Source organism: Rhinoraja longicauda, chromosome 4 (genome assembly GCF_053455715.1).
Source record: "Rhinoraja longicauda isolate Sanriku21f chromosome 4, sRhiLon1.1, whole genome shotgun sequence".
Classification (NCBI taxonomy): Eukaryota; Metazoa; Chordata; class Chondrichthyes; order Rajiformes; family Arhynchobatidae; genus Rhinoraja; species Rhinoraja longicauda.
In genome coordinates this window covers 71018171-71032591 of record NC_135956.1, presented here as the reverse complement: position 1 = coordinate 71032591, position 14421 = coordinate 71018171, and the positions used below count along the sequence as shown (strand labels likewise).

The window sequence follows — 14421 nt, the reverse complement described above, 5'->3', positions numbered from 1 at the left end:
CATGGTCCAATAACACCGCTGCGCTAGTCAAGAAAGCACAGCAACATCTGTTTTTCCTGAGAATGTTGAAAAAGGCCGGTCTGCCCCAACAGTTACTGATGACCTTCTACCGCAGCACCACAGAGAGCATACTGACATACTAATAATAATAATAATAATATATTCCTTTATTCGTCCCACACCGGGGAAATTTACAGTGTTACAGCAGCAAAGTGGATAGTAAGAGAGCAAGAGATCATTCATTATAAATAAAAGATACATAAATTGTCATCAGTTTTCTGTGTGTTCTTAGCTGTTATTGTTGACTCGTCTGCTGGGAGCAGTGCTGGTTGTGCAGTCTCACAGCAGCGGGAAGGAAGGACCTCCTATATCTCTCCTTCACGCACCTGGGGTGAAGGAGTCTGTCACTGAAGGAGCTACTCAGTGCAGTGACAGTGTCCTGCATGGGGTGGGAGTCATTGTCCAGCAGCGATGTTAGCTTTGCCATCATCCTCCTCTCTCCCACCACCTGCACTTATTCGAGGGGACAACGCACGACAGAGCGGGCCTTCCTGACCAGCTTGTCGAGTCTCTTCCCTTCCGCCGCTGAGATGCTGCTGCTCCAGCAGACCACTCCATAGAAAATGGCCGATGCAACCACCGTGTTGTAGAAGGTCCTTAGGAGAGTCCCCTGCACTCCAAAAGGACCTGACTCTCCTTAGCAGATAAAGTCTGTTCTGGCCCTTTCTGTATAGGGCATCGGTGTTTTCAGTCCAGTCCAGTTTATTGTTGAGGTAGACACCCAGGTACTTATAAGAATCCACCCTCTCGATGTCCATTCCCTGGATGTTCACCGGTGTCAGGGGGACCTGGCTGCGCCTGCGGAAATCTACCACTATCTCCGTGGTTTTCCCCGCGTTGATCTGGAGGCAGTTCCGCTGGCACCAGTCCACAAACTCCTTGATCAGTTTTCTGTACGCCCTGTCCTTGTCGCCCGTGATGAGGCCGACGATGGCAGAGTCGTCAGAGAACTTCTGTAGATAGGAGTCTGCAGAGCTGTGCCTGAAGTCCGCAGTGTACAGGGTGAACAAGAATGGAGCTAGCACTGTTCCCTGGGGAACCCCAGTGCTGCGGACCACCCTGTCCGAGACCAGGTCCTTTGTCCTCACATACTGTGGTCGGTTGATGAGGTAGTCCAGAATCCAGGATGTGAGGTGGTGATCCACTCCTGTGCGCTCCAGCTTGCCCCCCAGAAGCCCCGGCTGGATGGTGTTGAATGCACTGGAGAAATCAAAGAACATGATTCTCACAATGCTATCCGGCCTCTCCAGGTGTGAAAGAGCTCTGTTCCGTAGGTAGATGATGGCGTCCTCCACCCCGATGCGAGTCTGGTAGGCGAACTGCAGTGGATCCATTGATGGTCTCACCAGGGGGCGGAGATGAGCGAGGACCAGACGCTCCAGTGTCTTCATCAGGTGTGATGTCAGTGCCACCGGCCTGTAGCTGTTGAGTCCCTTCGGGTGCGGCGTCTTTGGTACTGGTACCACGCAGGATGTTTTCCACAGCTGTGGAACTCCCCCCAGTTTCAGGCTCAGATTGAAGACATGCTCCACTATTCCGCCCAGCTGGGCTGCACAGGACTTGAGGAGCCTCGAGCTGATGCCGTCCGGACCAGCGTCCTTCCTCGCATTGATCTTCCTGAGCTCATTTCTTACCTGGTCTGTGGAGAAAGAGAGATTGGAGCACAGGGGCTGGGTGCTCAAGAGTGTGAGAGGAGGAGGGGGTGGGGGGGGGGGGGGTGGGGTTGGGCAGGAGAAGCAGAAGCAGTGGGTGGTGACTGTGACCCAAGTGCTGTGGGAGGGGAGGTGGGGCAGCGTACTGGACGTGCAGACAAGGGGGGCTGCAGCAGGGGAGTGGATCGGACTGGGGGTGGGGTAGGTGACTGATCGAACCTGTTGAAGAAAAGGTTCAGATCGTTCACCCACTTCTGGTCCCCCACGGCCCGGAGTATCTATGAGATATGTGGAGTACCTCAGCTGCACGACCGTGGATAGGGGAGCTCTTCAGCGAGTCGTCTGCAGAGCGCAGAGGATCATTGGGATACAGCTACCAGCCCTGGAGGACATCTACAACGCACGCTGCCTCAGGACAGCCACCAGCATCTACAAGGACTCCACACACCCATGCCACCGTCTGTTTGAACTACTTCCATCTGGCAGACGTTACAAGGCCTTCTACGCCCGCACCACCAGACTAAGAAACAGCTTTATTCCTAGAGCTATAGCTGCTCTGAATCGGACCTGCTGAGAGCCCCCCATGATCTGTCTCTGCCCCCAGGGTCATCTGGCACAACTGACCCTGCATGAACCTTTTTTGCACTTTACCCTGTTTCCTTTTTATTTCCCCTCCCTTTGTTGTTTTAGTTTCGCCGTGATTTATTTATTTTATAGCATCGATATGGAAGTGGCATTCTTAATCTCGTTGTACTTGTACAATGACAATAAAGATATATTGTATTGTATTGTATCTTACATTCCTGTGTCTGGGTTCTCATTATCTAACTGCTTCCATTCACTCATGGACCAGATTATCTTATTTACAGCTTATCCCCATGGTCACCCTCGTTTTCCCGAAATGAGACATTACCCTCCTCATCTTTTGTCTCTCTTTTTAGTTGTGACGATAGATCCCTGACCCGAAATACTGACTCTGTTTCTCTTCTCACAGACATGGCCTGACTGCTGAGTATTTCCAAACTTTTCTGTTCTTGCTTGAGATTTGCTCCTTTCTTATTCCTGAGTTCCTCCCATATAGCTTTGCTGGATGAGCCCTCCAAGATATCTTCAATTAGTGTAGCCGTGAGACATTCTCCCTAATCTGTCATGCAACTTCTCCAGTTCTTTTACATCCCTATTTGTCACGTCTGAAACATTTATACTCTGGGACATTGACTACCATTCCTGCTCCTCTCTCAACCAGATTTCTGTAATGGCTACAATATCAGTTCCATGTACTAATCCAGGCTGTAAACTCAGCTGTTTTACACACATTCAAAAAAATGCAATAATGATCATCATTCCTGCCATGTTCATCCTGGCCTTGCCCTTTCTTTCTTATTAGACTCTCATAACTTAACCTCTACAGTCTCAATCATTACACCTACTGACCAACTGCTTCCGTCCCCAACCCATGCCACAGTTGAAACCCTCCGAAGCAACACTGGCAAGAAAATTGGTGCTCCTCAGTGTAGGTGCAACCAGACCTTGTAAGGGATGCATTAGGTTATGGCTGGATTATTATTTCTAGTTTTGGGCACCGGATTTTGTGACATACTTTTCAGAAGGTGTAAAATAAATGTATTTATTTATCCTGCGCAGGGACGGCAGAATGTCGAGGGGGGTGGGGGGGTTATGGTGTTGTATATCAGTTATCACATAGGTTTGGCAGCAAGGCCAATGTCAAGGGACAAGGACCTGGATCACCGGAAACAAAGCTCTGCTGTATTGATGCATACACATAAAGTTTGTCCATCTAGACGCCCTTCAAAAAAGGAGGTTAGTCCAATCATCTACAACTGATTTTTCCTGCTGACTACCAGATGGAAAGTCATCCCCATGGTCCTCAAATGTTGCCTCTTCCCTGGAGGTAAAAAGTTGTTTCCCAGGTATCAGTTAGCAGGCATGTGAATTTTCCACGTTTCCGCAGATTTCCGCTTTTTAAAAATCAATTTTCCCCGAAAATGTGGCACCTAGGCTGGGCAAGGCAGCCAATCTCGACCTCATCGGGACTTCCACGGTCAATCGGTGGGTTGAATTTGCAACCAGCGGCTGGGGCTCTGGAACTCCAGCCCAGCTGGAGCCAGCACATCTATCCCCATAGCCAACTTCCGTGGCCGGCTGGATAAACCAGCAAAGCTCTGGAACTAAGAGTGCCAGAAAAACAGTGGTGGAACTGTAATGAGTAAATAATAAATTTAAGTGCAAGATTATATAACTAAATTAATTAAAATAATAAAAATGTATTAGTATACAGTGACGTATTCACATTATTTTATAATGTCTGTTTTTACTTTGAAATGCACTAAAAGAGGCTTGAAACTGGTAATTTTGTGTGTACATTTTCAAAAAATTCCAATTTTTTGACCCTCGCTGCACAAGCCCTCGGCTCTTTTTATTCTTTTTTTTTTACCTCACTCACATGCCTGAGTTAGATTTTATCCATCTGGAGGAAGGATTGCCATGATCTTCACCTTGTGACAACTCCCAAGAGGAATACAGTGAGAGGTTCCACACAATCAACTACGTTTTCTTGACCTAATTTCAGCCTTTGGCTCCTTCATTCAAAGGGACTATGACTATCCCACTCAAATAAAGCTGCCTGCAGAAAATTATGTCCAATTTATGTTTGTATTATTGTGTAATGCAAACTTTGATCCAAGCAATGGGTTCATGGCACTATTCTCTGTAAAAACTGTGCTAAACCTCATGTCTAACAAAGCTTCCTACTGTGGAGATGATCAAAAGACAAATGGGAATCTATTCAACATACATTACCCCTTCTCCAGAACAAGGGTCACCACATACTCAAAGGATGAGCTGCAGTTTACATTCAAGCGCCAAACTCCAAGACATAATCAATTCATTCGCTGCAAACAAGGGAACCATCAACAAGAATCTTCAGATGCTGTAATCTGGAACAAAAAATAAACACATTTCTGGAGGAACTCAGTTGATCAGACAGCATCTATGGAGACCACATTTCAGGTCAAGATCCTGCATCATGCAAAAGAGTGTAAAGGGGAGATAGGCAGAATAAAGAGGTGAAAGGGAGGAAGGAGGCAGGACTGGCAATGATAGTTGGAGTCAGGTGAAGAGGGGAATGACAGGCATATGGAGCCAGGTAGGGGGAGCAGAGAGGATAGAGGTAGATACTGAGGCTGAAAGTTGATAGATGGAGACAGAAGAGGCTGCAGCTGCTGGAAGGTGTAAGTAAGGAAGGTGATAAGTGGCACCAGATAAGGGAGGAATGATGGCCATGTGGAATCAGTTAAGAAACGGAATAGTAGATTCAGTGGGGTAGAGTGTGTGGGTAATGTAAATGGAACAAGGTGGGGGATAGGAATGAAAATGGGAGATGGGCTTCTAATTTAAAGTAGCCTATGTTTCTGCCTTGTTATTCCTCCCTCACCTGGTTCTATATGACTATCCTTAATTACCACTGTCTTTCCGATTGTACATAAGTACTATCCCATAGGATTTTCTCCATAATATTCCACCCCCTGATGTAACATCAGTAGCGTGTAGTAATAACAATGAGTCTTGCAGCAGAGCAATAATGAATTTTGAAAGAATGCTGTCTTCAATGGTTTTACTTTATTTTTTAAATATCCGGCCAAATGATTCCGTAATTTGTGCAGTTTTTTGTTAGTGTATCCGATTATCTGCAATTAAAAAAATATCTCAATCTATAATGTGGAATTTAACTATTTTTGAGAAGGTTTATGTCAACAAATAATCTTCGCATGGGTAAGTGAATTTGACCATTCCAAAGATGTGCCGGTTTGTGGGTTAATTGGCTTCTGTAAATTGCAACCAGTGTGTAGGATGCAAAACTGGTATAGCACAGAACTTGTGTGCAGGTGATCATTGGTCGGTGTGGGCCGAAGAGCCTGTTTCCATGCGCGTTGTTTCAGGCTAAGTGCTTGCAGTATTCTCTGTTTTTATTATTATACAATCAAATTATTCTTTAGACACTTAAAAGAACATGTTGCTTTTTTTTTGCAGGGAATGAGGCTCCAGAAGAGTCGCAAAGGCCAGCCTTTATGGATTATTTTGACAAACAGGAGAAAAATATTAAACCTCTTGGAAATTCTAACCAGAATCTGCAGGAGCCTTTCCATAAATCAAGAAATCTTTTCCCTGATAATTGGAAGGTACCACAAGATGGGGATTTTGATTTTGTAAGTAGAGATTTTTAGTTTAGTCATTTGTTTAGTTCCTTAAACATGCATTTGATGTTGCTGTCCAATTAAGCTCATTGTAAAATATTATGCTAATATGATATAAATACATGTTCAAAAATAACAAATCGGTTTATATCATTCATGCTAGGATTTTGTTAATACTGGATTTGAGATACATTGTCTTCAAAAACATTGTTAGTGATAATTATTTTTTCTTCTCACAACTTATATAGAAAGTGGGATCTTTGTTTCCAAAGCAGCTTTTTACGACAGGATTCTTTCATTCGTGTTGTAATCTCATAAAGCTTAATTGCAGGTGATTGAGTGAATTATATCACTAATATCTAAAGTAAACTGCAATGTTGCAGGAAGGGAAACTAGTGGTGCAAAAATCAAATTCCTGGAGGAACTCAGCAGGTCAGCCTTATAGCAGAAATCAACTGTTTCGTGGGTGTTTTGCCATTATTGCAGTTTTCAGCTGCTGTGAATTTAAATTTCCCTGGTTGCATTGAGAGTAGAAGGAGCCAGTATTAAAATGTAGACAGGTCTAAGATGGATATCATCCTTTGCCTCACTTTAGCAGAAGCATATTCAACAATTTATTTAATATTTTTTTAAATATTCAGGCCTATTAGCACTGTCTAGTGCGTCCAAAGATGCCAGCAGAGATTGGGATCAGAGCATTCTTCTGGTCCATTATTTGACTGAAGTGGTTTTCGTATGAGTGGTTTGTGCATTTGACTATATTTCAAAAATCACAACTTGAAAGTGCTTTAGGCTATCCTGCAAGGCTGTCATTAAGACTAATGAGGCAATAAGCATGTATGCAGAAGTGTTTAAAAGGCAGAAAGCATAGTGAAGTGATAAATTGTTACATCAAACACAGGAGAAACATTATGTGGTTTTCTCGATATACTGCTAATTGGACCAGTGCAGATTGACATCCTGATCAATGTGAATTTGTTGGGATAAAGGACCTGTTTTCATGTTGTGATCTCTAACTCTTGCGGATTTGAATATTGATATCGCACTTGATATTTTATTCTTCGATGAAATGTTTAATTATATAATTTTTTGCGCAGTTTTGTGAGTTCTGGCTTTCCTCAATCTCAGGACTGAGAAGGTGGAAGATGTGAGATGAAATATTCAACACATGTCTTTCATCTTGTGTACCATTAACGTAGCAAGAGTTCTATGCAGCATGACCTAGAAACACCCACGGTATTTCCCTATGCTCTAATCACGACCTCACTGCTAACCACTGAATTTACATCCCATTGAAGATAACTAATGAAAAAAGGAAAAAAAAATCAAAAGAAAATCCATTTAACGCAGAATGAGAAAAAAAAATCTCATCTAAAAACATGCAAAGACAATACAATACAATACAATATATCTTTATTGTCATTGTACAGGGGTACAACGAGATTGGGAATGCGCCTCCCATAGGATGCAATAAATTAATTAATTTAAACAACAACAACCCAACGAAACAAATTGTAACAGTTTTAAGATAGAATAAAGTGCAAGTAGATCTGTGCCGGATCACTGTGCGATGTGACCATCCGGCTCAGCAGGCCCTGGGGATGAAGCTATCAGAGATCCAAATGCAAAGCATGACGGAAATAGAAGGGTTATCAGAAGTTTAGAGTTGCAGCCGTCAATAGGAAGGTGAAGGCAGTTGACAAGAAGGGTAACATCCTCGGAGTTAACACTGAACAACCCGAGCAGTAAATGAGTCAGAAATGGTACTAATCTCCCACTGTTTCTACATCCATCTCCCTCGCTAGCAAAGAGAATTATTCACCTGATGAAAATACTTACAAATATATTGCATTTTCTTTGAAGCTACTCTACTGGACAGTCTAAATAAGATCAATTAAAATGTTGCTTCATGGATGGGGTGGTTCCTTGCAATGCATCTGCAGCAGTAATCAAAATCCTGTACAAGTTGTGAAACTCTAAATAGTCTTATATGTCATGAAATGAAATGTTACATTGAACTTTTTAATTCCGGAATAATAATAGCACATGGGATTTGACCATTAATCTAATTTGTGTAGAGAAACGTGGTAAAAAGATTTGGTGAATTAGTTTTATAGTTGTTTTTGGCTTGCAAGCATATACATGCTATAATATTTGAGGATCCAAATGGTTCCAGGGTGTGATCTAAGTTTAGTTTAAGCTTAGTTTAATTTAGTTTAGATATACAGCGCGGAAACAGGCCCTTCGGCCGACTGAGTTCGTACCGACCAGTGATCCCGCACACTGACACTATCCGACACACACGGGACAATTTACATTTATACCAAGCCAATTAATGTATAAACCTGTACGTCTTTGGAGTGTGAAGATCTTAGAGAAAACCCGCACGGTTGTGGGGAGAACATATAAATTCCGTACATACAAGCACCCACTGTCTGGATTGAACCTGGATCTCTGGCGCTGTAAGCCAGTAGCTCTACCGCTGTGCCACCATAGTGTAGAGCATTTTTGTTTTTTCAATACACGAATGAATGAATGAATGAATGAATGAATGAATGAATGAATGAATGAATAAGTTTATTGGCCAAGTATGCAGATATAAGGAATGTGCCTTGGTGCTCCGCTCACAAATGGCAACACAAACATACAGTTAAGAACAATAGTTAAGAACAATTAAGAATAAAGCATAAACACATCAAAACAATAAGGATACAACATTACGGTCTAAACATGTGGGTGAAAATAAACCAGAGCAAAAAAGAGACTACAGACTTTGGTTATTGAGTAGAACTATCACTCGTGGAAAAAAGCTGTTTTTATGTCTGGCTGTGGCTGCTTTGACAGTCCGGAGTCGCCTTCCAGAAGGAAGTACTTCGAAGAGTTTGTGGCCAGAATGAGAGGGGTCAGAGATGATCTTGCCCACTCGCTTCCTGGCCCTTGCAGTGTACAGTTCATCAATGGGGGGAAGGTTGCAGCCAACAACCTTCTCAGCTGTGCGAACGATCCGTTGCAGCCTCCAGATGTCGTGCTTGGCGGCTGAGCCAAACCAGACCATGATGGAGAAGGTGAGGATGGACTCAATGATAGCAGTATAGAATTGGACCATCATTGCCTGTGGAAGATTGTGTTTCTTCAGTTGCCGCAGGAATTACATCCTCTGTTGGGCCTTTTTGACTGTGGAGTTGATGGTGGCCCCCCGTTTAAGGTCCCTGGAGATTACTTAAATGACTCCACAGATGTGACTATGGTGTTGTTGATGGTGAGTGGGGGGGGGGGAGGGGGATCTCTTCGAAAGTCTACAATTAGTTCCACTGTCTTGAGAGCATTGAGCTCCAGGTTGTTGCGATGGCACCAGGACGCCAGCTGTGTCACTTCCCATCTGTAGGCAGATTCCTCCCCATCCTGGATCAGTCCAATCAGGGTAGTGTCATCTGCAAACTTGAGGAGCTTGACAGAGGAGTCTGTTTAGGTGCAGTCGTTGGTGTAGAGAGAGTAAAGGAGAGGGGAGAGTACGCAGCCTTGCGGTGCTCCTATGCTGAGGGTCTGCGGGTCCGAGATGTACTTTCCCAGCCTCACATGCTGCTTCCGGTCCATCAGGAAGTTGATGATCCACTGACAGAGGGGTTCAGGCACAGTCAGCTGGGAGAGTTTGTAGTGTAGTAGCTCTGGCACAATGGTGTTAAAAGCAGAGCTAAAGTCCACAAACAGAATCCTGGCAATCCTTGCGGTCTAGGTGCTGGAGGATGATGTGCAGGCCTAGATTGACTGCGCTGTCCACCGATCTATTGGCCTTATATGCAAACTGCAGGGGGTCCAGCAGGGGGTTTGTGATGTTTTTCAGCTGGGCCAGCACAGGTCTCTTAAAGGTCTTCATGACTACGGAGGTCAGTGCGACAGGCCTGTAGTGATTAAGACCAGTGATCCTTGTCTTTTTGGGTACAGGGACAATAGTGGAGACCTTGAAGCAGGCAGGGACAGTGCAGGTCTGCAGGGAGTGGTTGAAAATGTCTGTGTAGATCGGTGCCATTTGTTCGGCACAGAGCTTGAGGGTAGAGGGGGAAACATTGTCCGGTCCTGGAGATTTCCGGCTTTTCTTTTTTCTGAATAGCCTCTCCACCTCCGCAATTTCTATTGTTAAACTGGAGTCATTCTGTGAGGATGTACAAATTGGTGATTGCAGAGGGGTTGGGGGGAAGGGCCACTCTTTGCAAACTCCAGCCAGTCTCTGAGTAGGTGTGAATTGCTGCTGGGGAGGAGTGGTTGGGAACGGATCCAGTCTTTGCAAGCTGGGGTCAGTTGTTTGTTATACCAATGAAGCAGAAAATTCTGCTGTTGTCCTTCTTTTGCTCCTCTGTCTGGTGTGGAAGTCAACGTTTGAGGTGAAAGCAAAAAATCATTGAATCCGACATTGGTCTTTGAGCTTGTTGCTATTAAAAAATGACGATTTTCAGAGCTATCAGTCTCCAGGTAGACAGCACTTAGAGCATCCTAGTTGTGGCATCTGGCCAGAAAATATAGATATATACTTTTTTAAATATTCAAATTGCGAGATACAGTGTTATTCAGAATTCACATCTCCCCTGCTCCATGTTACAGCGTGACATTGATGAATAGAAGCACCAGGTGTCTCTTTCAATTAAAACTAATTAACAAGGTATGTAGGTTAATTGGCTGGGTAAATGTTAAAAAATAATAAAATTGTCCCTAGTGGGTGTAGGATAATGTTAATGTGCGGGGATCACTGGGCGGCACGGACTTGGAGGGCCGAAAAGGCCTGTTTCCGGCTGTATATATATGATATGATATGATATGATATGATATGTGTAGAAACAAGGAACTGCAGATGCTAGTGTACAAAAAAAAGACACAATGCTGGAGTAACTGCAAGCCAGGCAGCAGCCCTGGAGAACATCGATATGTGATGTTTCAGGTCTTCAACCCTTCTTTAGAAAATGAATATTGTCCCTCACTGCTAGTCGTTGTTATATCAATATACTAGATCAGTTATGGTTCAGTATATAGCATTCTCAGGTTGAAGATGTGGAATTCACAACTTAAAATGCCGACATAAAGTTTGATAGCAGTTGTGCTCTGTCACTGATGCCACAATTCCAATGAGATGTCAGAAGGATGAACATAATACATCCTCTGGTATTTCTTTAAAGAAGATTAGGCATCCTCTTATCCTTCCCAATACTTATCGCTCAGTCATCATTCCTAAAATCAAATTATCTGTTGATTATCATATTTCTCTTTGTGGTATAATGTTATGCACAAATTGGCAGCCATAATTACTATGGTGTCTTTTTCAAAAGTACTTAATTGACTGTAAGGTATCATATAATTGACTGTAAAGTGATTTGGAACAACCTGAAGCTCTGAAAGTGTTACAGAAATACAAGTCTGTGCCTGTTAGACCAGCACTGCTGATTCCTTTGGACTTAATCCTGGTGATTTGTCCATGCTTAGCTTCATGAGCTTCTACATTACTTTATTTTTGTGGGTTGGAATTTAATGAGTTCCTCCCTGTTATTTGAAATTAGCCTATCTGTAATTTTAAGAAGCAAAAAAGCAAACTTTTGGAGGAACTCAGTGGAGAAAACAGCATCTGTGGAGGGATGATCCACATTTCAGGTCAAGACCCTGCATCAGGACTGAGAGCGTAGAAAAGAGATGGCCAGGAGTGAGAGAAAGGGGTAAGATAGGAGCTAATAGATGAAAGGTGAGATCGAGTGAGGTCGCAGATTTATAGAGCTGTTCAGCACAAAAACAGCCCTTTTGAGCCAACTCGTTCGCGCTAACCAAATTTCCTAACCAAGCTAATCTTACTTGCCTGCGCCTGGCCCATATCCCTCTTCATCTTGCTTATCTATGTGCCTATCTGAATGTCTTTTAAATATTGTAATTGTACCTGTCACTACCACTTCCTTTGGCAGCTCAGTCCTCCTCTTTCCCCAGTACTGATAAATGTTCCATCAATTGGAACCCATTTCAAGCACCTTGTATTGCGCCATGCATTGACCTCTCTAATCCTATTTACCCTTTTCCGAACTTCTGGATCCTCCCCCACACAGAGATGTCCATGAAGCAAGAAACTGCAGGTGTTAGAAATTTGAAAAAAAACCTGAAAACACTCGAACTACTTGGCAGATCAGGCAGTATCTTCGGAGAGGGAAAAAGAGTTACAGGTCCATGACGTTTGTCATTGTTTTGCTTTCCACTGTATGATCTGCTGAGCATTTCTAACATGTTCTGTTTTTATTTCACATTCCTCCACATATTTATCCCTAGCTCCTTTAAACCTATCATTGGCAACTGTCTCGGTCCAATCTTTGAATTTCCCTTCCTAAATGTATCTGTCTCTCCACTCTCTCTCCTCCCTCAGAGCTCCATCACATCCACCTCTGACCAAAGTTTTATTTGGCTCCTGAAATATTGCCATTGGCTCAGTGTCAGATTTATCTCACTGCACTCCTGTGAATTGTCTCAGAGCATTTTTTCTTGGAGGGCCCAAGTTATTGTTCTGGTATCTATAAGCTGACAGCTGAGTTTTATTATTTTAAGATACAATGCCTTTCATAGTTGCTTCATAGTATCATAAGCTAGTCAGAAACCACAATCAAATACTTCATCGCATGAAAAGTGCAAGATGTTGAAGTTCCTTGCTAAGGAAGTGCAGTGTGCTCAAGGATATATAAAATATACTATTAAACATAATATTGTTAAAGTGCAAGTTTAAATTTGTTTATCTGTTCATGTTTTCCTTTAATTTACAGATAAAAATACATACTTATTAAGTTGAAAAGTTGCTTGCATTTAGGGGATTTATAACAGTACAAGAAGTACTACTAGTGATTGTTTACGTGATTGTTACGTGTAGCTTAAACCCTTGCTGAATAATTCACTTGTAAGAATAAGTAGGATTCCCTGTGCACCATCAATCTCACTGTCTTCACGGGGAGAATCTAAATGATACCAGTTAATTTGGATGCACTCATGAAATTAAACATTCACATGATAGCACCTCTGATATACCAACCCACTCACAAAACAGATAATCTATTCTGTACTTTATGACAATAGACAATAGGTGCAGGAGTAGGCCATTCGGCCCTTCGAGCCAGCACCGCCATTCAATGTGATCATGGCTGATCATTCATAATCAGTACCCTGTTCCTGCCCTCTCCCCATACCTCCTGACTCCGCTATCATTAAGAGCTCTATCTACCTCGCTCTTGAAAGCATCCAGAGAATTGATCCTGGGAGAAGCTTACCAGGTGGACAGAGAAAAAAACACCTTTCTTGAAAAAGTGCCATTTTGCAAAAGTGCACAATAAACACTTCCACATCTGGCCCATGTCTACTGACTGTGGCGAAGGAGCATTTGAGGAGTGTTGAGACCCTCATGGCCATGCATTGAGAGCACACAGAAGCCATGCACAAGCCAGATTCTCCCACAGACCTACCTTTAGACCCATGTGTGGAAGAATCTGCAGTTTCTACATTTGCCTAATTAACCATCTGGCCATCATTGATCCAACAAAACCAGAGTGGAGGCAAGACATCCTTAATCACAAGGGATTGCCTTGGAACAATACCAACCCATTTTGTATTGTATGGAATAGTAACCTTGTATGTGTACTGATCAGAAAGAAAGACTGCTATAAATTAGGGATAAAATACAATTTTTCACATACAATAGCTCATAAAATATTGAGGCATATTAAGTTATGAAAGTCTACAATGTGTGAAGCGGGAGAATTTATTAGATTGAGGCAGGGCTATCCATGTGAAAGACTCCATGGTATAATTTTGAAGAAGAGTAATGTAGTTATCACTGATGTCTTGGTTAATATTAATCCCTCGGTAAACATTACTCACAACAGATTATTTCGTTTTGGATGCATTGATGTTTGTGGAATTTTTCTGCATGCAAATTAGCTACCACATTCCCCATTACCTTTACTACAAGGTAAAACATAAATTATATTGCCTACTAGGTAGCTGAACAACCTGAAAGGTCTATAAAATAATAAAATATTAAATGTATTATTGTAGTTATGGTGTAATGTTGAATGAGTTTCTCTGTCAATGTTCTCCAGTTCAAAGATTCAAAGACCTCACTACCTAAGATGGTGAGAAGGTTTGTGTGCAATTGTGGGAGGGGGGGTGGGGGGGTGATGGTTGATAACAGTAAAATAAGACATCTTACTTGCAATTTTTGTTATACCGTAAATAATTGTACACTTATTTTTCATTCTGACCCATCATAGCTTTCATTGTGTGAGCATCAAAACAGCTCATTGTCCCACTCTCTCCCCAGCATGTTGAGGTCTGCTCTAGGATTGGAGTACAGTTCTCAGGAGTTGCATGTTATTTGTCCCAAAATTAATAATGGTCCAAATATGACAGCTCATTTGTCAGTGAATTCCAAGATGTTTAATTATAATTAAAATCAGAGTGATATCACGCTCCAAAAGTAATCATGCATGCTC

General features: G+C 42.7%; 1 protein-coding gene across 1 annotated transcript in view; it reads left to right on the top strand.

Annotated features, from left to right (window-relative positions):
* stk3 (serine/threonine kinase 3 (STE20 homolog, yeast)) overlaps positions 1 to 14421 on the top strand; it is a 276140-nt gene that overhangs the window by 224471 nt on the left and 37248 nt on the right. Inside the window, exon 10 of the mRNA XM_078398044.1 lies at positions 5763 to 5938. Within this exon, the coding sequence (XP_078254170.1) occupies positions 5763 to 5938 (176 nt within the window). The remainder of the gene's footprint in view (positions 1 to 5762; positions 5939 to 14421) is intronic.